General features: G+C 47.4%; 1 protein-coding gene and 1 pseudogene across 1 annotated transcript in view; one reads left to right on the top strand and one right to left on the bottom strand.

Moving 5' to 3' along the window:
* Nucleotides 1-23,133, top strand: part of LOC739663 (uncharacterized) — an 81,239-nt gene extending 58,106 nt beyond the window's left edge. Inside the window, exons 4-8 of the mRNA XM_024356662.3 lie at nucleotides 11,593-11,780; nucleotides 15,350-15,434; nucleotides 17,273-17,447; nucleotides 21,943-22,078; nucleotides 22,363-23,133. Coding sequence (XP_024212430.1) covers nucleotides 11,593-11,780; nucleotides 15,350-15,434; nucleotides 17,273-17,373 — 374 coding nt within the window. The 3' untranslated portion in view covers nucleotides 17,374-17,447; nucleotides 21,943-22,078; nucleotides 22,363-23,133. The remainder of the gene's footprint in view (nucleotides 1-11,592; nucleotides 11,781-15,349; nucleotides 15,435-17,272; nucleotides 17,448-21,942; nucleotides 22,079-22,362) is intronic.
* On the bottom strand, nucleotides 1,374-5,584 carry LOC134810038 (putative POM121-like protein 1; annotated as a pseudogene).
* Nucleotides 23,134-24,449: the final 1,316 nt, after the last annotated feature.

Raw genomic sequence — 24,449 nt, 5'->3', positions numbered from 1 at the left:
GAATTTTGAGGGAACACAAACATGCAGTCTGTAGCAGATGGTAATAGGCTGATATATTACACTTGTTGATGTAAATCTGATAGGTTTCTTTCTCTCCAAGGACAGCTTTTTAAATATTTAACAGTATCAATAATTTTTCAGGTTCTGTGAGAATTTTATAATTTATAATTTGCAGACTTAATGTATAATCTATTTTGTCCTAACAATTACAAATGTATTTTTTATTTCAGATTATATATATTCCTACCAGATGGAGATAATTACAGCTTTAAAAATTTTTATTTTTTCATTTTATTTCACATATTGACATTAAATTTTTATTGACACATAATAATTGTACATATGTATGGGGTACAATGTGATGTTTTAATACATGTACTCAATGTGTAATGATCAAATCAGGGTAATTTGCATAATGATTTTTCTGTAGGGAGAAAATTCAAAATCTACTCTTCTGGCTATTTTCAAATATATAATATGTTATTGTTAACTATACTCATCCTACTATGCAATAGGACACCAGAACTTATTCCTGGGTTCTACATCTGTTAAGCCAACCAAGGATTGGAAATATTGGGAAAAAAAATTCCGTCTGTACTGAACATGTACAGACTTTTTTCTTGTCCTTATTCCTTACACAATATAGTACAATAACTATTTGCATGACATTTACATCGCATATTATGAGTGATCTAGAGTTGATATGAAGTATATGGGAGGATGTGCAAAGGTGATGTGCAAATACTATGTCATTTTATATCAGGGACTTGAGTATCCTTTGTTATCCTCAGGAGATCCTGAAACTAGTCCCCCATGGATACTGAGGGCTGACTGTATAGTCCTATCCTCACGGCACTTTCATTCTAATGAGGGAAGACTGACTATAAACAAAATATATGTAATAGGTGGTGGTAAGTACCGTGGAGAAGTAACAAATGGGGCAAAGTGAGTTATACAGCTCCATTCTTAGAAACCTTGGAGTACTTTTCTTAGTTTATACTCGTGGTGGTTTCCTTTTGTCTCCTTTATTACATGGGACTCTGACATGTGCCCATAGCTAGGGTGGCAGTAGGATCTACCCGATAGTAGGGTGGCAGTAGGATCTACCCGAAAAGCGTCCTGCTGATACAGGACGAAAGCATCCTGTTGTTCTCGAGCCTATAAAAAGAGCTAATGGTCTTGCTTCTCTTAACTGTGGCCTCCTACACTGTGTTTTGGATGATTGGTGATGTCTTGGATATTCTGTTTCTTTGGAACTTTGAATATACAACACTTTACTAGGGAATTAGCAACGGAAGCAGAGCAAAGATGTACAGAGGAAACAATGCATAACTCTGATGGAATTGAAGTCATGAGGCAGCAGAGAGCTTAAATTACAGCTTTAAAAATTTTTTATTTTTTAGAGGGAATTTAATTGGGAGTAACAGCAGTAATAGTTAACGGAGCCAGAATGCTTGAGTCAGATAATTGCAAAGCAGAGTTGGGAGCAACAGATGCTAAAGACTAGTTGCTGTAGTTCCTCTTTGGGTCGTAGGAGCAGTTGTCATATTACTATATAGCTACTGAATGAAGAAGAGTTCTTAGTGAGGCCTGGGTGAACAGCTCTTCTTAGTATTCTGTGTGACCCCATTTGACCTTTTAACAAATCCCTAAGTAAACAAATAGCCCCTAAGGTAAACTAAGTTTTTCTCTGCTATTTTTTCGCTTGAGAGAGCTATGACTGTAATAGACTTATATTTCTGAACATTTTAGTGCTTGCCAATATTTGGTAATATTTACGTTTCCTATATTTGTAATGAACATTCTTCTTCCGTTACATTTTTTGTTAAACTATTGTTTCATGCATAAAAGTTGACCTTTCATTGTATAAAATTGATTCAGATTAATTTATACACATTGACAATGAGTAAATAGAATTTTTCAGCTTATTAAAAGCTGAAGGATGCCCATGTAAGCAACAAAAAAAAAGAAAAAACCAACAAAAATAAACCCAAACCCCTCAAACAATTTCGAACACAAAACATTCTTCTCATGCCGGCATCCCTGCTTGCAGGTGTGAAGGGGGCAGGAATCAGCGAGGTGTCCTGGGATGAGTCCCCGGAGTGGGAAGAGGTGGCAGGAAGGGGATCTGAGGAGGAGAACAGGGGTCCTGGTGGTCTGTGCTTCTTCCCAGACACGGGAGCTGTAGAGGAGACCTCTGCAGCAGATGCTAGGGGGGCCACTAGGCCCAGGCAGTCTTGGGACTTGGGTCTGTCCTGCTGTGCATCCATAGTGGGTGCTTTAGAAAGGGGAGGCCCACCCGAAGCCCCTGTTGCAAGTGAGGACAAAGTGTGGGAAGGCCGTGAGGGTCTGCAGTCCGAGATGGCCTTGTCCTCAACGTGCAGTGCACTGTTGATGCGGGGCCTAGAGGCCTGGGATCTGGGGGAGCCACCCCTGGGGGCGAGTGTCTGCCCTGGTGCTGTATCTGCCTTTTGACAGCGGGTGTGACCCGAAGAGACAGCCTGAGGTCCGTCCTCACTCACTGTGTTTGAGGAACTGAGGGCCAGCTGGCAGTGGGATGAGGCTGGCCCCCTCCTCCGCTTTAGTTCCGGGAGGCCTTCCGTAGAGCTGTGGGAGCTGGAGCTGGCATTTCCTTGGAGGCACGATCTGGTCCAGGAGGTCTGGGATCTCTGGTTATATCTCACTTCTGACCTCTGGGCACGTGCTGCAGCTGTGGCTGAGGCCAAGAAATGTGAGGGGCCTCCATCCACTGCATTGAGTAGTGACCCCGACGTGGGGTTCAATGTGGAGGGGGGAGGGGCTGCTGCTGCAGCTGCAGGAGCCGAGGTGCCAGGCCTTGTTCTTCTCATGCCGGCATCCCTGCTTGCAGCTGTGAAGGGGGCAGGAATCATCGAGGTGACCTGGGCTGAGTCCCGGGAGTGGGAAGAGGTGGCAGGAAGGGGATCTGAGGAGGAGAACAGGGGTCCTGGTGGTCTGTGCTTCTTCCCAGACACGGGAGCTGTAGAGGAGACCTCTGCAGCAGATGCTAGGGGGGCCACTAGGCCCAGGCAGTCTTGGGACTTGGGTCTGTCCTGCTGTGCATCCATAGTGGGTGCTTTAGAAAGGGGAGGCCCACCCGAAGCCCCTGTTGCAAGTGAGGACAAAGTGTGGGAAGGCCGTGAGGGTCTGCAGTCCGAGATGGCCTTGTCCTCAACGTGCAGTGCACGGTTGATGCGCTGGAATGCCTCCTCTTTTTCCAGGTGCAGGTCTTCAGCCGTGACCCTGTACCCCAGCTCTAAGGGAGGTGTCAGCGTCAAAGGCTCCCCTTGCCTGCGTGGCAGCAGGGGAATCTTGCGTCTACGGGGCCTAGAGGCCTGGGATCTGGGGGAGCCACCCCTTGGGGCAAGTGTCTGCCCTGGTGCTGTATCTGCTGCCTTTTCACACCGTGTGTGACCCGAAGAGACAGCCTGAGGCCTGTCCTCACTCACTGTCTTTGAGTAACTGAGGGTCAGCTGGCAGCGGGATGAGGCTGGCCCCCTCCTCTGCTTTAGCCCCTGCAAGCCTCCTGTGGAGCTGTAGGAGCTGGAGATGGCATTTCGTTTGGTGCTCGAGCTCTTCCAGGATGTCTGAGATGTCTGGTTATATCTGATTTCTGAGCTCTGGGCATGGAGGTCTGTCTGCAGAGGCCCGGGCCTGGGCACAAAGGGAGAGAGGCCTCCATTGTCCCGCAGGGGCCAAAATGCAGACCGTGCATCCCCGGTGACCTCGGGGACCGTTGTGTGATCATCAGGATTTTCTTGGACTCTGGGGTCCTTGTCCTGCTCAGGCATCCCTGCCCTGCTCTCCTTGAGGGCCCTCAACACTATCTTCCCTGAACACAAGTCTGGGGACAGCCGGTTGTTGTGGACCCCAAAGGGGTGACTACCTGCTCCTGGGCCCCACAGAGTCCTTGTGCTCAGTGTAGTGGCTGAGCTGGGGGATGCCCTGGAACTCGGAGCACACAGCACTGGCTTACTGTGGTACCTGTGCAGTGAAATTGAAGACAGAATCACCAGGATGGAACACAGGTCTTGCAGGATCACGGAAAACCTTCTTAGAGTTGTCTTGACAGCACTGATGTCGAGTGTCCAGGTGTTTGTAGGATGGCCTGCCACTCAGTCCAGGGGCAGGAGCAACGGGGAGATCCCACAAGCAAAGTGAACTAGGGGATGGGCTGAAGGGGCTCCAGGCAACTGAGCCCTACTCGCAGGTCCTCGGCCTTGGCCCAAACAGGAATGAGGGGCACAGAGTGCCCGGGTAACCGCTCCTGGGAGCAGTGGGGAACTGTCGGATACTTGAACTCTCAAGAGCTGGGCTCTGAGCGTCCTCGTCCAGCTGCCAACTTGGCCAAAGGCTAAGCCAGCAGATTGTTCTGTTGCCGGGCAACGCACCTCCTAAACCTGAGGGAGTGGGCACGTGAGCACTTAATGGCACCAGTGACAGAGCGACCATAATGGATTAATAAGCGCAGCCAGGTACCTGCGCAAGGCACTTGCTGGCAATGGCAGGAGGCGGACGTGGGGGGTCGTGCAATAGGTACTGGAGGGAGAGACGTGGGCACAAAGGTCGCGGGAGGAACAGGTGCCCACAATGGCTGCAGATCTGCCCGTGGATCACTGAAGATTCCTGCTCTCCTGCTGAGGTGGAGACTGCAGTGAGCTGAGATGGCACCATTGCACTCCAGCCTGGGCAACGAGTGCAAAACTCAAGTCTCCAGATAAAAAAAAGAAAAAGAAAAAAAGAGGCCGGGTGTGGTGGCTTATGCCTATAATCCTAGCACTTTGGGAGGTCGGGGTGGACGGATCACGAGATCAGGAGTTGGAGGCCAGCCTGGCCAACATAGTGAAACCCTGTCTCTAGTAAAAATACAAAATTTAGTCAGACATGGTGGGCAGGAGAGAGCATGTGCAGGGGAACATCCATTTATAAAACCATCAGACCTCATGAGACTTATTCACTACCATGAGAACAGCATGGGGGAAACTGCCTCCATGATTCAGTTATCTCCACCTGGCCCCACCCTTGACACATGGGAATTGTTACAATTCAAGATGAGATTTGGGTGGGGACAGAGCCAAACCATATAATTCTTCCCCGGCCCCTCCCAAATCTCATGTCCTCATATTTCAAAAGCAATCATGCCTTCCCCTAAGTCCCCCAAACTCTTATTTCAGCATTAACTCAAAATTCCATAGTCCAAAGTCTCATCTGAGACAAGGCAAGTCCCTTCCACCTATGAGCCTGTAAAATCAAAAGCAAGTTAGTTATTTTCTAGATACACAGGGAATCAGGCATTGGGTAAATACACACGTTTCAAATGGGAGAAATTGGCCAAAGCGAAAGAGCTACAGGCCCCATGCAAGTCCAAAACCCAGCAGGCAAATCTTAAAGCTCCAAAATGACCTCTGACTCCATGTGTCACATCTAGGTGATGCAAGAAGTGGGTTCCCAGGGTCTTGGGCAGCCCCGCCCCTGTGGCTTTGCAGGGTACAGCCCCCCTTCTGGCTGCATTGAGTGTCTGCAGCTTTTTCAGGCACACAGTGCAAGCTGTCAGTGGATCTACCATTCTGGGGTCTGGAGGATGGTGGCCCTTTTCTCACAGCTCTGCTTGGCAGTACCCCAGTGGGGACTGTGTGTGGGGGCTCCAACCCCATATTTCCCTTTGACACTGCCCTAGCAGAGGTTATCCATGAGGGCCCCCCCCTCGCCCCCAACAGCAAACTTTTGCCTGGATTTCCAGGCATTTTCATACATCTTCTGAAATCTAGGCGGAGGTTCATGAACGTTAATTCTTGACTTCGGTGCATCTGCAGGCTTAACACCACCTAGAACCTGAAAGGCTTGGAACTTGCACCCTCTGAAGCCATGGCCTGAGGTGTACCTTGGCCCCTTTTACCTATGGCAGGAGCAGCTGGGATTCAGGGCACCAGGTTCCTAGGCTGCACACAGCAGGGGGTTCTGGACCCACAAAACCATTTTTCCTTCTAAGCCTCCTGGCCTGTGATGGGAGGGTCTGCTGTGAGGGTCTCTAACATGCCCTGGAGACATTTGCCCCATTGTCTTGGTGATTAACATTTGGCTCCTCATTACTTATGCAAATTTCTACAACCCAGTCTCCTGAGAAAATAGATTTTTCTTTTCTGTTGCATCATCAGGCTACAAATTTTCTGAACTTTTATGCTCTGCTTCTTCTCGAATGCTTTGCTGCTTAGAAATTTCTTCTGTCAGATACCTTAAATCATCTCTCTCAAGTTCAAAGTTCCACAGATCTCTAGGGAACTCTAGAAAAAAATTCTTATTTTCACTCTTTCCCGCCTATCTTATGCCCGTTTCTAATACAGGTGCACAATGCCTGCAGTGTCTTTGCATAGTAAGAGTGACTTTACTCCATTTCCCAACAAATTCCTCATCTCCCTCTGAGACCACGTCCACCTGGACCTTATTGTCCATATCACTCTTAACATTTTGGTCAAAGCCATTCAACAAGTCTCTAGGAAGTTCCAAACTTTCCCACATTTTCCTATCCTCTTCTGAGCCTTCCAAACTGTTCCAGCCTCTCCCTGTTACCCATTTCCAAAGTTCCTTCCACATTTTCGGGTATCTTTACAGCAGCACCCCACTCTACTGGTATCAACTTACTGTATTAGTCTGTTCTCACACTGCAAATAAAGACATACCTGAGACTGGGTAATTTATAAAGGAAAGAGGTTGAATTGACTCCCAGTTCTGCATGGCTGGGGAGGCCTCACAATCATGGTGGAAGGCAAGGAGGTGCAAAAGCATGTCTCACATAGTGGCAGGCAGGAGAGAGCATGTGCAGGGGAGCTCCCATTTATAAAACCATCAGATCTCATGAGACTTAGTCACTACCACAAGAACAGTATGGGGGGAACCATCCCCATGATTCAGTTATCTGCACCTGGCCCCACCCTTGACACGTGGGAATTATTACAATGCAAGGTGAGATTTGGGTGGGGACCCATCCAAACTATGTCAGTATGTTTTGACTTCTTGCTTGATTGCTAGGTTGCATAGAGGACAAACATGGAAATTAATGAAGTACCTTAATATCTGGCTTCAGATCTTAGACAGGATCAGAGGGCCAGCTCAAATTTGCAAGGAGGGGAGGTAGATCCCACCATTTTATGGGTGAATGGCAAAATCAAACAGAAATCATGTGGGATGGGAGAAACTGATGCAGGCATCTTTGGAAACATTCTACTTAGCTAATTTTATGCTAGGCTTTAGGTCAAGAAGGAGAGAGAGAGCTGACATGCTGTGATACACACTTATAGTCCCAGCGACTTGGAAAGCTGAGGCAGGAGGATTGCTTGATCCCAGGAGTTTGAGGTAGTGTGCGATGATCGTTCTTGTGAATAGCCACTAGCCACTGAACTCCAGCTTGGGCAACATTGAGACACCCTATCTCTTAATTTAAAAAAAAAAAAAAAAAGGAGGAAAGAAAGTGGTCTCAGTTTTTAATGTAAATATTTTTAATGGGATAATGATATTTTAAGATTAATGTATATTGTATATCAGTTAACTATAGGTCAATAATTATATAAAACTTAAGGTACGAAAAACATTTATTTTTGCTAACATATCTGTGAGTTGACTGTTCTTGGCTTGGTGAGGCTGCAAGCTGCAGATAGAGTCTAGGTATGTTTTCTGTGTGTTTGTTCCCCCTTGGATCAGTGGACTACCTGAGAATGTGTTTTTGTCACAGTGATAGAATCACAAGGAAACTCCAGTTCTGGAAGTACATTTTAAGCCATTGCTTCTATCATGTCCACTAACATTCAGTCAGCCAAAGCACATACCTTGTCCATGGCTAACATTGATAGTATAGATAAATATACCTGATCTCTAGCAGGAGGAACTGCATTGTCTTGGGGAAAGGTTTTAGATATAGGGAGGGGTGATGAGTTGGGAACAATAATGTAGTCTGCCACAAACATATTAAAGTGTAACTGGATATGGTTGCTGCAGAATTTTGAACCTTTGTTTTAATTGTGATTTTTACTCTTTTCCCCCTATCTAGTGCCCTTTTGTAATACAGTAATTCTCATAATTTTTGTCTGAATTGAAATCTTCTGAGATTAGATTGTCTACGAAAATACAGTCGATCCTCCTTGTTTTCAGCTTTTGTATTTGTGAACTCACCTACTATTTTTTGTAACCCCCAAATCAGTACTCACAGCACTTTCATAGTCATGTGTTTGCGCAGAGTGTCAAAGAATTTGAGTTTGAACAGGATGATATTCTGCCTTCTTTTTCAGCTGTCATACAATAGTCAGGTATCCTTTTTGTGGTCTATTTAATGCCATGCTTTTCCTGTTTTTGTACTGTTTGTTGGTTGTTTTGCCATTTAAATTAACCCCCAAGCATAGTGCTGAAGTGCTGCTTAGCATTCACAAGTCCAAGAAGTCTGTGATGTGTCTTACAGAGAAAATACATGCATTAAATAAACTCCATTCAGGCGTGAGTGCTGTAGTGCCATTGGCTGTGAGTTCAATGTTAATGAATGAACAATGTATATTATTTATTTATTCTTCATTTAATTAATTATTATTATTATTTTTTGAGATAGAGTCTCACTCTGTTGCTCAGGCTGGAGTGCAGTGGTGCAGTCTTGGCTCACTGCAACCTCTGCCTCCTGGGTTCAAGCGATTCCCCTGCCTTAGCCTCCCAAGTAGCTAAGACTACAGGCATGCGCCACCATGCCTGGCTAATTTTTTTTTTTTTTTTTTTTTTGTAGTTTTAGTAGAGACGGGGTTTCACCACGTTGGCCAGGCTGGTCTCGAACTCCCGACCTCAAATGATCTGCCCGCCTTGGCTTCCCAAAGTGCTGGGATTACAGGCGTTAGCCACTGTGCCTGGCTAACAATATATATTAAATAAGCACACATACAACAAAAGTAGGTGTTGGTAAGCTTACAAAAGTGTGACCAGTAGCTTGCTGAAACCTAACTTTTTATTTGTTCATGGAACTTTCTAGACCGTAACTACACTGAATAATGAGAATGTGCTGTAATCTTTTTAGGTGCTGTAGATGAGCCATTGGATTAAATTATTACAGTATGTTTCAGACTGCTCTATGTTGAACCCTAGTGAAATGCCTCTCAAACCTTCATAAGGATCACAATCTCATGTCCTTTTTTTTGTTATTAAATGCCCAGTATGTGTTAGCGATTTAAACAAAATTCAAATTTTTTTTTTTTTTTGAGACAGAGTCTCACTCTTGTCACCTAAGCTGGAGAGTGCAGTGGCATGATCTCGGCTCACTACAACCTCTGCCTCCCGGGTTCAAGCGATTCTCCTGCCTCAGCATCCTGAGTAGCTGGGATTACAGGCATGCGCCACCATGCCTGGCTAATTTTTTTTTTTTTTTTTTTTTTTGTAGTTTTAGTAGAGACGGGGTTTCACCACGTTGGCCAGGCTGGTCTCGAACTCCCGACCTCAAATGATCTGCCCGCCTTGGCTTCCCAAAGTGCTGAGATTACAGGCGTTAGCCACTGTGCCTGGCCAACAATATATATTAAATAAGCACACATACAACAAAAGTAGGTGTTGGTAAGCTTACAAAAGTGTGACCAGTAGCTTGCTGAAACCTAACTTTTTATTTGTTCATGGAACTTTCTAGACCGTAACTACACTGAATAATGAGAATGTGCTGTAATCTTTTTAGGTGCTGTAGATGAGCCATTGGATTAAATTATTACAGTATGTTTCAGACTGCTCTATGTTGAACCCTAGTGAAATGCCTCTCAAACCTTCATAAGGATCACAATCTCATGTCCTTTTTTTTGTTATTAAATGCCCAGTATGTGTTAGCGATTTAAACAAAATTCAAATTTTTTTTTTTTTTTGAGACAGAGTCTCACTCTTGTCACCTAAGCTGGAGAGTGCAGTGGCATGATCTCGGCTCACTACAACCTCTGCCTCCCGGGTTCAAGCGATTCTCCTGCCTCAGCATCCTGAGTAGCTGGGATTATAGGCGTGAGCCACCATGCCCGGCGTTGACTTTTTAATAATAACCATTCTGACTGGTGTGAGATGGTATGCCATTGTGGTTTTGATTTGCATTTCTCTAATGATCAGTGATATTGAGCTTTTTTTCATATGCTTGTTGGCCGCATGTGTGTCTTCTTTTGAAGTGTCTGTTTATGTCCTTTGCCCACTTTCTAATGAGATTTTTTTTTCTTGTAAATTTGTTTAAGTTCCTTATCAGTGTTGGACATTAGATCTTTGTCACATGCATTGTTGCAAAAATTTTCTCCCATTCTGTAGGTTGTCTGTTCACTCTGTTGATAGTTTCTTTTGCTGTGCAGAAGCTTCAAGGAGAAAGGAATCCGATTGGTTCTGTGTCTGTCTCTTTTGGTATTCTCAGAATTATGTAGTCATTCATATAGAAAGATGATTAGGAAAATAGGACAAGAATAGCAGAAATCTACATAAAAATGTAGGAAATTAAAATTAGTTACCAGCATACAAAAAACTTCTATATGTTATAATTACATACTATAACTCACCCCTCCTTGCCAAATATTCTCTCTCTTTTGACTTCAAAATCATGGCTTGTATGTACTTTCTCTATTTCCCAGATGCAAATATAATTAATTGACTTTATTTATCTAGGAAATGTTACTGATATCTTAATTGTAGTCATTGGCTTGAGTGACGGGTTTTGGTAATTCAACTACTATTACTTGAAAGTAGTAGATTTCATAGGATACTGTTATAAAATCTTTTTAACCTCTTTTCTGATTTCAGGAGTAATTAGTAATTGTGGTTTACTGGAAAATTCAATGAATAGGGTGTTAAAGGAAGCAATTCATTAATAATATATCTAATCTATTGGGAGACTGAGGCGGGTGGATCACCTGAGTTCAGGAGTTGGAGACCAGCCTGGCCAACATGGCAAAGCTCCGTCTTTACTAAAAATACAAAAATTCGCCAGGCATGGTGGTGCATTCCTGTATTCCCAGGTACTCGGAAGGCTGAGGCAGGAGAATCACCTGAACTCCAGAGGTGGAGGTTGCAGTGAGTCAGGATCGCAGCACTACACTCCAGCCTGGGTGACAGAGTGAGACTCCATCTCAAAAAAAAAAAAATCAAAAAATTAAAGAATTAAATTAAAAAAAAGCGGGCCGGGCGCATTGGTTCAGGGCTGGGCACGGTGGCTCAAGCCTGTAATCCCAGCACTTTGGGAGGCCGAGGCAGGCGGATCACGAGGTCAGGAGATCAAGACCATCCTGGCCAATGTGGTGAAACCCCGTCTCTACTAACAATACAAAAATTAGCTGGATGTGGTGGCAGGTGCCTGTAATCCCAGCTATTCCAGAGGCTGAGGCAGGAGAATCACTTGAACCTGGGAGGCAGAGGTTTCAGTGAGTCCAGATCATGCCACTGCACTCCAGCCTGGGCGACAGAGCGAGATTCTATCTCAAAAAAAAAAAAAAAAGCAGCAGAAGCAAATGAGAGTGCCTGGGAGTGGTCATTTGTGGGGCCTTCCCGTTTGTGTGACCCAGGTCATGTCCCTCCCTAAGCCCTGGTCTCTCTTGCCTCCTGCAGGGCTGGTGAATTACCAGATCTCCGTCAAGTGCAGCAACCAGTTCAAGTTGGAAGTGTGTCTTTTGAATGCAGAAAACAAAGTCGTGGACAACCAGGCTGGGACCCAGGGCCAGCTGAAGGTGCTGGGTGCCAACCTCTGGTGGCCGTACCTGATGCACGAACACCCCGCCTACCTGTACTCGTGGGAGGTAATGGTGGTTTGGGACTTGCTTAAGGGAGGTCTTTTGCCCCCATCTGGTAGCCCTGGCTTCAGCAGGAGCCCAGGACAGGTGAACGGGCAGGTGTGGTCCTCTGAGCTTTCTGATGTTTCCCACCCTTGGTGGGAGGCCCAGATTTTTTATTTATTTATTTATTTATTTATTTATTTATTTATTTATTTATTTATGATGGTCTCACTCTGTCACCCAGGCTGGAATGCCATGGCCTGATCACAGCTCACTGCAGCTTTGAGCTGCAATCCTCCTACCTTGGCCTCCTGAGTAGCTGGGACTACAGGCACATGCCACCATGCCTGGCTAATTAAAAAAATTTTTTTTGTATGCCGGGCATGGTGGCTCACGCCTGTAATCCCAGCACTTCGGGAGGCTGACGCGAGTGGATCACTTTAGGCCAGGAGTTGGAGACCAGCCTGGCCAACATGGTGAAACCCCGTCTCTACTAAAATATGAAAATTTGCAGGGCATGATGGCGCATGTCTGTAATCCCAGCTACTCGGGAGGCTGAGGCAGGGGAATTGCTTGAACCCAGGAGGCAGGGGCTGCGGTGAATTGAGATCATGCCGCTGCACTCTATCCTGGGTGACAGAGTGAGACTGTCTCAAAAAAAAACTCCTTTTTATAGAGTTGGGGTCTTACTAGGTTGCCCAGGCTGGTCTTGAACTCCTGGACTCAGGTGATCCTCCTGCCTTAACCTCCCAAAGTGTAGGGATTCCAGGCATGAGCCACCTCGTCTGGTCAAGGAGAAGGCCTGATTTTGAAGGGCAGGTCCCAGGGTCAGCCAGTGAAGGGCAGAGCCTCTGATTGCTGCTTCTCTGCAGGCCCAGAGGCAACTTCTGGGGTGCATGCACGAGGGGTCTTCCTGCTGTAGGGCAGGCCAGATGGGGCTCAGGCTGTCAGGGCGCTCACACCTGGAGCTTTGGCTGTCATAGGTGCGGCTGACTGCACAGAAGTCACTGGGGCCTTTGACTTCTACACACTCCCTGTGGGGCTCCGCACTGTGCCCGTCACCGAGAGCCAGTGGGTGAGAGCCAGTTTCATTTGCGGTAGAGGCAGCAGAGGTTGTAGAAATGCTCCTTGAGGCAGATGCCACACCCCAATTTCATGGAGTGATTTGGGCTGAGCCGAGTCTGCAGCAGGCAGAAGGCTCTGAGATGTTGTCCTAGCCTGGGCAAAGGACAATTCAGAGCTCGGGGGAATAGGGGTGTGCTCAGCACGACTGGGTGGACAGGCCCTTTGTTGTGAATCATACAGGCTTCCAGGAGCGGGTGCCTGAGGCTTCCAGACAGGCTTTGGGAGGTGGTCAGAGGAGATGCCTGTTTCCGGGGCAGGAAATGGAGGGAGGGCCCAGGCTGGAGAGGTTCAGCCAGGCTGTCACAAGGCTTTGAAGCTTCCCATCTGAGAGCCTGGCTATTGGAGAGCGTGGGTTTGGAACTTGAGGCTAGGAGGTTCTATTCTGTCCTATGCCAGCCACAGCCTTCGGATGGGCAGAGCAATGATGGGGGGAAGATGTAAAAGAAAAGAACTGAGGATAGAAGAAGAAAACCAGCTTCACAACGGTCTAGGCCGGATGCGGTGGGTCACGCCTGTAATCCCAGCAGTTTGGGAGGCTGAGGTGGGTGGATCACCCGAGGTCAGGAGTTCGAGACCAGCCTGGTCAACAGGTAGTGAATCCTGTCTCTACTAAAAATACAAAAATTAGCTGGGCATGGTGGTGGACGTCTGTAATCCCAGCTACTAGGTTGGCTGAGGCAGGAGAATCGCCTCAGGTGAACCAGGAGGCAGAGATTGCAATGAGCTGAGATAATGTCACTGCATTCCAGCCTGGGCTACAGAATGAGACTCTGTATCTCAAAAAAACAAAACAAAACAAAAACACAACAGTCTGTTCTGTGGAGGCCTTGGGCAGATGCTGGGAGCTCTGAGCACGGACTGGTCCCTCTGTTGGGAGCCTCTTCCCTTCATCCCTCCTGGTTAACTTGACTCAGCATAAAGGCCATTTCTTCTAAGAGCCTGTCCCTGACTCTCCAATCGGGGATGTGTCTGTTGTCTCATAGAGTGCCCAATTCCTGCCACCACTTGTCATTTCCATTCGCAACATTTCTTTCATTGTTTGTTTTTCAGAGTCAGGGTCTCACTCTGTTGCCCAGGCTGGAGTGCAGTGGTGCAATCATAGCTCGTTGCCATCTCGACCTCCTGGGCTTAAGCGATCCTCCCCACTCGGCCTCCCAAATAGCTGGGACCACAGACGTGCGCTGCCTTGCCAGGCTAAATTTTAATATTTTTTTTCCCCACGAGTCAGAGTCTTGCTCTGTCTCCCAGGCTGGAGAGCAGTGTTGCGATCTTGGCTCACTGCATCCTCTACCTCCTGGGTACAAACAGTTCTCCTGCCTCACCCTCCCGAGTAGCTGGGATTACAGGCTCACGCCACCATGCCCAGCTAGTTTTCTTCTTTATTTTTTGTTGAGATGGGGTTTCACCATGTTGGCCAGGCTGGTCTCGAACTCTTGAGCTCGTGATCCACCTGCCTTGGCCTCCCAAAGTGCTCACAGGCTTGAGCCACCATGCCCGGCCCTAATTTTTAAATTTGTTGTAGAAACAAGGTCTTGCTATGTTGCCCAGGCTGGTCTCAAGCGCCTGGTCTCAAGTAAGCCTCCCAAAGTGCTGGGGTTCTAGGCGTGAGCCACCTCGCCTGGCACTTGCACCGTTTTTCTGTGCATGCATCTCCACTCCCACTGCCCAGGACCTGTGGACTTAGATTTGAGTCATTACTGAGCACCTAGCACCCAGCCTCATGCCTACCTCCCACCTCGCACTACCTGTTTGCTTGATGCATTAATAAATATTCCACCTGAATCCACAGCCCATTCACTCCTGTGTTCAAGAGCTATTTCAGGAAGTGAACCTCATTTTTGGCAGTGTTCAGTCCAGTGAGCTCAGCTCTGTGTACCTGGCAGGGTGGCTACGCCTCTGGAGGAATTGGATTCAGGGGTGGGGGAGAAAGAGTGTTGTTAGAGAGCTCGGTCTAGGACTAGAGGAACGTGCCCTTATGTAAAATACATCTCAAGTTAGGGAAGAAAGCAGCAGCTCTGTGCTTTGTTTTTTTTTTTTTTTTTTCTTTTCTTTCTTTTTTTTTTTTTTTTTTGTTTGTTTGTTTTGGGGCAGGGTCTTGCTCTGTGGCCCAGGCTGGAGTGCAGTAGCATGATTTCGGCTCACTGCAACCTCCACCTCCCGGGTTCAAGCAATTCTTGTGCCTCAGCCTCCCGAGTAGCTGGAGTTACAGATGCGTGCCACTATGCCTGGCTAATTTTTGTATACTTAGTAGAAATGGGGTTTTGCCATGTTGGCCAGGCTGTTCTTGAACTCCTGACCTCAGTGATCTGCCTGCCTCAGCCTCCTGAAGTGCTGGGATTACAGATGTGAGCCATCATGCCTGGCCCCCAGTTGTGTTCTGGCAGGGGAAGATGGGACAGAGAGGATGGGAGGGTGTCTGAGCCTTTCCCGGACTGACGGAACCTGTGTCTTCTCTCTTTTGTGGACAGGATGGTGATTGCTCACACCAAAGCCTTGGACCCCTCCCAGCCTGTGACCTTTGTGACCAACTCCACCTACGCAGCAGACAAGGGGGTGAGCCTGGGGGTCCCCACCCCATTTCTCCCTGCCTTTGCCTGGGCTTGTCCTGAAGCCTGCTCATGGGAACAGCTGGAAAGAACCATGTGCTGCCAGTCTGAGCTTTTTATTTTGTTTTACTTAGAAAGATAGAGACAGGGTCTTGCCATGTTGCCCAGGCTGGTCTCGAACTCCTGGGCTCAAGTGATCCTCCTGCCTCAGCCTTCCAAAGGGCTGGGGTTACAGGCGTGTGCCACCGCACTCAGCCGCAGCCAGTCTGTTTTCAAAGATGGTCTTTGGGTTAATGACAATTCTCTCTCTGCTTACTCTCCAGGCAGTGTGGCTTTCTGAATCCAAGGAGGCTGGGCATAGGGAGATGGGATTTGTTTGCCCAGTTTGGACTCAGCATTTTTTGTACTCGATTTAATAGACTCATAAAATGTCAAAGGTTTAAGTGAGCTTAGAGTTCATCTGGCCCAAACCTGGCTGATCAGAATCTCCAGGGGAAGTTTTATTGAAATGCCAGATCTCTGCATTCTGAGATCCTGATTTAGTAACTCCAGGGTTGGAACCTGAGTTTTTTTGTTTTTGTTTTTTTTGTGTGTGAAGGCAAGGTCTTACTCTGTTGCTCTGGCTGGAGTGCAGTGGTGTGATCACAGCTCACTGCAGCCTTGAATTCCTGGGCCTAAGCAACCCTCTTGCCTCAGCCTTCCAAGTAGCTGGGACTCCGGGTGTACACCACTGTGCCCGGCTAATTTTAAATGTTTTTGTAGAGATGGGATCTCACTATGTTGCCCAGGCCAGTCTCAAACTCTTGAGCTCAAGTGATCCTCCTGCCTTAGCCTCCTAAAGTGCTGGGATTACAGGCATGAGCCACCGTGCCTGGCTGATACTAGCATTCTTTTTTTTTTTTTTTTTTTTTAAAAGATAGAGTCTTGCTGTGTTGCCCAGGCTGGAGTGCAGTGGCACAGTCTCAGCTCACTGCAACCTCCGCCTCCCAGGTTCAAGCAATTCTCCTGCCTCAGCCTCCCAAGTAGCTGGGATAACAGGCACATGCCACCACGCCTGCGCTTGATCGTGGGAGGCAGAGGTTGCACTATTGTGCCACTCCATTCTAGCCTGGGCAACAGAGCGAGACTCTGTCTTCCATACAAAGCGAAAAAAGATTATCTGTGAGAATGACTGCATTGGCCCCTTGGGTGGGAGGGCTTCTCCAGGGCAAGGTGAGGGGATGCCCAGTGCTGGGAGTGCTGCCTGGAGAGGAGTCAGTTCCAGTGGCGGGGGCCCTGGGTTTTGGCTGAGGACTGCGTGTTGGCAGCTGCTCTGCCTCTCACAGCCCTTCTCAGCTGCACACGTCGTGAGCGTCAGTGTGCAATCACAGGCCTGCCTCCTTTGGGCCACTTTGTGACCATGTTTTTTGCTTGTGGGGCAGGGTAATTTCAGGATCTAAATTAGTGCAGTTGGATGTTCTCAGCCCCGAGAGGCAGCTCTTCCCGTTCTAGGCTTTTGTTTTGTTTTGTAGAAATGGAGTCCTACGATGTTGCCCAGGCTGGTCTCAAACTCCTGGGCTCAAGTGATCCTCCCACCTTGGCCTCCCAATGTGCTGGGATTACAGGCATGAGCCACTGTGCTGTGCTAATTTTCTTGATACTATTTTTTGTAGAGCTGGGGTCTTGCTGTGTTGCCCAGGCTGGTCTCGAACTCCTGGCCACAAGCCACCCTCCTGCCTCAGCCTCCCGGAGTGCTGGGATTACATCCCCTTCTTACCTTCTCTGTCAGAGGAGCCCCCACAGCATGTGAGTACTGAGTCATGCAGTCTTGTGGTTGCTGAACGGGCTCTGCTGCTCTGGTCCTAGGCTCTGTATGTGGATGTGATCCGTGTGAACAGCTACTACTCTTGGTATCGCAACTACGGGCACCTGGAGTTGATTCAGCTGCAGCTGGCCGCCCAGTTTGAGAATTGGTGTAAGACATCACAATCCCATTATTCAGAGCGAGTATGGAGTGGAAACGCTTGTAGGGTTTCACCAGGTAAGCGGTGTTGAACTTTCTGCTTGTGTATTCTCTCTGGGCAGAGATGCCACTTGCCTCCCCCACCCTGCCCTGCGCCCACTGCAGTGCTCCCCTTGCTTCAGCTTTGGGCTCACCTCCCGCTACCCTGTCCACGTTCCCTTCTCACCAGCAGCCAGGCCTCTGCCCCACTCGCTTGGTCCTCAAAGGTGGACTGCTTACTGGCCTTGTTTCCAGACAGCCTCCTATCACCCGTGCCCAAGTGGTCTTTCTAACAAATCCAAATTTTTATGTGGTTTTGAGACCGCCTCTCTCTCTGTCACCCAAGCTGGAGTGCGGTGGTGCGATCACTGCTCACTGCAGCCTTAACCTCCTGGGCCCAAGCGATCTTCCCACCTCAGCCTCCTGAGTAGCTGGGACCATAGGCACAGGCCAACATGCCTGGCTAATTTTTTTACTTTTGTAGAGATGGGGCCTTGTTGTGTTCCCCGGGCTGGTCTTGAATTCCTGGGATCAAGTAATCCTCCTGCCTCAGGCTCACAAAGCGCTGGGATTTACAGGTGTGAGCCACTGTGCCCGGCCACAAATCAAAATTTTTGAGTCCTATCATTGGCTCCCCCAGGCCCATAGGACAAAGTCCTAACCCCTAGTCAGGACACTCAGTGTCCTCTGCTCTTTCCTGGGTTTTCATCCTCTTCTCTTCTCACTCCTGGCCACTGATCTGTTTCCACTGCCCTCATTTGCTCTCCTGCTCTTGCTTGAGCTATTCTTTCTGCCTGGAATGCCCATGTTGGCACCATAATCACCAACTAAAAGATCCTTTTGTTTTTATTTTTTTAGAGATAGGGTCTTGCTATGTTGCCCAGGCTGGTCTCAAACTCCTGGACTCAATTGATCTTTTTGCCTTGGCCTCCCAAAGTTCTGGGATTAACAGGTGTGATCCACTGTGCTAGCCTTTTTTTATTTTTTATTTTTTTCCTGACAGGGTCTTGCTCTGTTGCCCAGGCTGGAGTGTGGTGGTGTCATCATAGCTCACTGCAGCCTCGAACTCCTGGGCTGAAGCGATTCCCCTGCCTCAGCCTCCTGAGTAGCTGGGACTACAGGCGTACACCACCATGTGCAGCCTAGTTTTAAAATATTTTGTAGAGATGCAGTCTCGCTATCAGGCTGGTCTTCACCTCCTGTCTTGGACTCCCAAAGTACTGGGAATACAGGCATGAGTCACGACACGTGGCTGAAAAGATTCCTATTTGGCATCTGAGTCTCCTCATAGCTGTCCCCTCTGTGGGGAGGTTTACCCTGCCTGCCCCAGGTGGAGGGAACCTTCCCCGTGCTCTGCCCTGTTGCAGCCGGAACCTGGCTCTCCCAACGTTCTCGCCAAGCACCGTTGTTATTTCTTTGGCTCTCTCTTTGATCGGTCTGTGGGCTCAGGAGACAGGAGTCCTATTTATTGTTGTTTCCCAGGTACTCTGCAATAGCTGACACAGCACATGCTAAATAATACCTATTGAAGGCATGGGTGAGATCTTAGAGCCATGTTTAATCACTCACTTTGTCTTTTTTTTTTTTTTTTTTTGAGATGGAGTCTCACTCTGTCACCCAGGCTGAAGTGCAATGGTGTGATCTCAGCTCACTGCAACCTCCACTTCCTAGGCTCAAGCGATTGTCCTGCCTCAACCTCCCAAGCAGCTGGGATTACAGGCACCTGCCACCATGCCCAGCTAATTTTTGTATTTTTGTAGAGGTGGGGTTTTGCCATGTTGGCCAGGCTGGTCTCGAGCTCCTGACGTCAAGTGATTTGCCTGCTTCCGCGTCCCAAAATCCTGGGATTACACGCCTGAGCCACCATGCCTGGCCTGTCCTCATTTGTTTATCCATCTCATTTTTTGTCCTTCTCACCAAAGATATGTTGCTTTGTCTTGTGGGGTTTTTTTCATGTGGATTCCTGAACCCCATCCAGCCCCTTGTCCCCTCCCCATCCAGCTCACACTCTTTTGCACAGCTCCTGGGACTCCCGTTGACACACAGGGAACAGCCACCCACAATGGACTGCACTGTTCTGTTTGCACCCTTAAATTTATCGTGCTTACAGAATGACACTTCTGCAAACTAGTCAAGTAGGGGGAAGTGGTTTGTGGATATGCACCCTTGTTCATTCTCTTTGAAAAGGTAACCAGCTCTGAATTCTTTCTCCTTTGAGGAGGAGTTTCACTTGTCGCCCAGGCTGGAGTGTAGTGGTGCAATCTTGACTCACTGCTACCTCCGCCTCCCAGGTTCAAGCAATTCTCCTGCATCAGCCTCCCAAGTAGCTTGGATTACAGGCATGCACCACCATGCTCACCTGATTTTTTTTTTTTTTTTTTTTTTTAGTAGAGATGAGGTTTCACCATGTTGGTCAGGCTGGTCTTGAACTTTTGACCTCAAGCGATCCACCTGCCTTGGCCTCCCAAAGTGCTGGAATTACAGGCATGAGCCACCATGCCCAGCCCCAGTTCTGAATTCTTAAGAAACTCGAGAGGGTCTAGGTGAGCATTGATAGAACCTCTGCAGTGCTGGGTGTGCTGGCTCACACCTGGAATGCTAGCCCTTTGGGAGACCGAGGTCAGAGGATCTCTTGAGCCCAGGAGTTTGAGACCAGTCTGCACAACATGGACCCCATCTCTACAAAATATTTAAGATGAGTTGTGGCTGGGTGCAGTGGCTGACGCCTGTAATCCCTGCACTTTGGGAGGCTGAGGTGGGTGGATCACGAGGCCAAGAGTTCAAGTCCAGCCTGACCAACGTGGTGAAACCCCGTCTCTACTAAGAAAACACAGAAATTAGCTGGGTGTGGTGGCATGCACCTGTAATCCCAGCTACTCAGGAGGCTAAAGCAGGAGAATCACTTGAACTGGAGAGGTGGAGGTTGCAGTGAGCCGAGATTGTGCCACTGCACTCCAGCCTGGGGGACAGAGCAAGACTCCGTCTCAAAAAAAAAAAAAAAAAAAATAGTTGGGTATGGTCGTGCTTGCCTCTAGTCCCAGCTAGTTGGGAGGCTGAGGTAGGAGGACTGTTTGATCCCAGTAGGTCAAGGCTGCAGTCCGCCATAATTGCACCACTGTACTCCCACCTGGGTGACAGAGTGAGACCTTGTTTCAAAAAAGAACCTTTGCAATGATGGAAATGCCCCATGTCTGCACTGTCTGAAATGGTAGCCACTAGCTACATGTGGCTATTGAGGTCTTGATATATGACTAGGATAACTGAATTTATTTGGTTTAATTAAAAAAAATTTTTTTTTTGAGACAGCCTTACTCTGTTGCCCAGGCTGGAGTGCAGTGGCGTAATCACAGCTCACTGCTCAACCTCCTGGGCTCAAGTGATCCTTCCTCCTCGGCCCCCCAAGTAGCTGGAGCCACAGGCATGCGCCACTACACCTAGCGAATATTTAGCCTTTTTATAGAGACTGGGTTTTACTGTGTTGCCTAGGCTGATCTTGAACTCCTGAGCTCAAGTGATCCTCCTGCCTCGACCTCCCAAAGTGCTGGGATTACAGACCTGAGCTACCATGCCCAGCCTGGTTTAGTTTAATTTCATTTTACATTCATTCATTCATTCATTCATGAGATAGGGTCTTGTTCTGTCACCCAGGCTGGAGTGTAGTGGTGCAAACACAGCTCACCACAGCTTTGACCTCCGGGACTGAAGCAGTCCTCCTACCTCAGCCTCCCAAGTAGCTGGGACCACAGGTGTGTGCCTCCATGCTTGGCTAACTTTTGTACTTTTTGTAGGCTAGTCTTGAACTCCTAGGCTCAAGCAGTCCTCCCACCTGGGTCTCCCAAAGTGCTTGGATGACAGACATGAGCCAGCGCGCCTGACCTAAAGACATATTTTTCCTTCTAGTGTAGTTCAGCCTTAAGACTGTATCAGCAGATAGAGACGGAAAAGTAAGAAAAATTGAGTATCAAGTTATATTTATAAATAAAGCAGTTACTAATTGATGTTTTTTTTTTAAACCTCCTTTTTAATTCTGGGTTACATCATTCCCTGGCTGTCGTTTTTTTTTTTTTGTATTTTTTTTTATTATTATTATACTTTAAGTTTTAGGGTACATGTGCACAATGTGCAGGTTAGTTACATACGTATACATGTGCCATGCTGGTACGCTGCACCCACTAACTCGTCATCTAGCATTAGGTATATCTCCCAATTCTATCCCTCCCCCCTCCCCCCACCCCACAACAGTCCCCAGAGTGTGATGTTCCCCTTCCTGTGTCCATGTGATCTCATTGTTCAATTCCCACCTATGAGTGAGAATATGCGGTGTTTGTTTTTTTGTTCTTGCGATAGTTTACTGAGAATGATGATTTCCAATTTCTCCGTGGCTGTCTTTACCCTAGCATCAGTGAGTCCTGCAGTCACTACAGCCCCCAGTGAGGACAGATATTTTGGTCACCATCAAGTGGATCTTTATTTTTATCGAACATTTACAATTCTGCCAGTTCTTACTCTTAATTCTCTTTGCCTTGAATCCCAGGATCCACCTCTGATGTTCAGTGAAGAGTACCAGAAAAGTCTGCTAGAGCAGTACCATCTGGGTCTGGATCAAAAACGCAGAAAATACGTGGTTGGAGAGCTCATCTGGAATTTTGCCGATTTCATGACTAACCAGTGTAAGTGGCAGTTTAGCGCATGGGATAATGTACCCGTCCTCATTTTTTCAGGTTGCCTTGCCCATTCTGGACATTTTGGCTGTAAGAATATTGGAAACAAAGGGGGGAACCTGGTTTAATCCATGTAGGTTGTGTTGAGAATTTCCTAGGAAAAGTAAGTTGTGCTTAGGAAGTAGGAAAGCAGTCAGGCCCCCGCTTCCCACATGCGGTCAAAAAGCAAACATGAGAGTCTGCTATAGTGAGATGGAAATGGCTAGCTTGCCTTTTTCTTGTCTATTTCATAGCCAAGGATGAAGGAAAAACTGGACCTCATTATGGATTTACTTTTGGGATACACTCATTATTCCAGAGGAGGGTAAAAGGCTGAGAAGCTTAAGGTCTTTCAGTCTGTTTTATGTTACTCATTTGCGAAAAGCAGGCTCATCGAATACAGGTGAGTTTCAACGCGTCTTGAATATGGCAGCATTTAAAAGTCTTCAGACCAGGCATGGTGGCTCATGCCTGTCATCCCAGCACTTTGGGAGGCCAAGGTGAGAGGATTGCTTGAGGCCAGGAGTTCGAGACCAGCCTGTTCAGCATAGCAGGATCCCCATCTCTACAAAAACTAAACAGATTAGCTAGGTGTGGTGGTGTGTGCCTGTAGTCCTAGCTGCTTGGGAGGCTGAGGCAGGCGGATAGCCTGAGCACAGGAGTTGGAGGCTGCAGTAAGCCATGATTACACCACTGCACTTGAGCCTGGGCAACAGAGTGAGACCTGTCTTTAAAAAAAAAAAAGGAGCTGGGCACGGTGGCTCATGCCTGTAATCCCAGCACTTTGGGAGGCTGAGGCAGGCAGATCATGAGGTCAGGAGATCGAGACCATCCTGGCTAACAGTGAAACCCTGTCTCTACTGAAAATACAAAAAAAATCAGCCGGGTGTGGTGGCGGGCACCTGTAGTCCCAGCTGCTCGGGAGGCTGAGGCAGGAGAATGGCATGAACCCAGGAGTTGGAGCTTGCAGTGAGCCGAGATTGTGCCACTGCACTCCAGCCTGGGCGACAGTGAGACTGCTTCTCAAAAAAAAAAAAAAAAAAAAAAAAAGTCTTCAAAGACAATAAGATCTGTGCTCTCACGTAGGGTGGATGAGGGGCTGCCAAGTTAGCAATGAATGTTTCCCATTTCTTCTTAGTTTATGGACTTTCCATAAACTCAGGATGGCAGTTTGGTTGGTTGGAGAAGGATATGGTGATGGCGGGAGTTACAATACATTACTTATAGGGGAAGATAGGCTTTTGAAAGGTTAAAGCTTAAAAGTGAGAATGGAAAAGGGATGAATGAATGAACATGATGAGGTGAGAGGGAAGAGGTAAAGGGAAAAGGAGAACAAGAAACTCTTCTCTGTGTGGCACCTGGGATGAATGGTTTCTGGGGACATCCCTGATGGCAGTTTTGTGGAGAGGTGCAAAGCTTTATGTGTTAAGAAATGAGCTGTAGGCTCAGTGCAGTGGCCCACGCCTGTAATCCCAGCACTTTGGGAGGCCGAGGTGGGTGAAAAGAAAAAATGGGCTGGGCGCAGTGGCTCACGCCTGTAATCCCAGCACTTTGGGAGGCCGAGGTGGGCGGATCATGAGGTAAGGAGTTCGAGAGCAGCCTGGCCAACATGGTGGTGAGCACCTGTAGTCCCAGTTACTCAGGAGGCTGAGGCATGAGAATCGCTTAAACCTCAGAGGCGGAGGCTGCAATGAGCTGAGATGGTGCCACTGCACTCCAGCCTGGGTGACAGAGCTGGGTGGTGGCTCAAGATATGTTTTGTAAACCTGAAGATTTGAGATCATATAAGCCAAATCGAAACTTAATTGGCATTCATAACTTTTGGTTCTAGAGACTCCATGATCAACTAAGAGCCACCAAACATTTCCCATGCAGACTATTTTGACCATGCTGACTCTACTGACACTGTGGTTACTGAATTCACTTTATCTCTAGAAATTAATTCTTAATAATGGATGTTTGTCACTGTAAGATCCTTCTCTCCTCTGAAATAAGGAGAACATTTTAACTTCAGTAGTTTAAACTAGTGTCCTAAACTATAGCATTCAAAATGAGATAATATGCTAAAGTAATACACAAACCAAAAATCCCAGTGGCTAACACAAAAAGTTTTTCTTACTCATTTTACATATCCAGGGTAAGTCAGTAATAGACGCAGACACACCCAGAGACCAAGGATGAGTTGTGATCTGTCTGCACACATAGTTCACAATGCCTGAGTGAGTTGTGCATTGGCCTTTAAACTTCCACTCATGTTTAATTAATAAAGATTTTGCTCAAATGCCATTTGATGATGAGTTTCATGACCATGATCAACTTTAAAAGAACTTGGAAGTACAAT

This window comes from Pan troglodytes, chromosome 4, assembly GCF_028858775.2.
Source record: "Pan troglodytes isolate AG18354 chromosome 4, NHGRI_mPanTro3-v2.0_pri, whole genome shotgun sequence".
Taxonomy (NCBI): Eukaryota; Metazoa; Chordata; class Mammalia; order Primates; family Hominidae; genus Pan; species Pan troglodytes.
The sequence above is the reverse complement of the archived record's forward strand: the minus strand, read 5'-3'. Positions and strand labels throughout refer to the sequence as shown.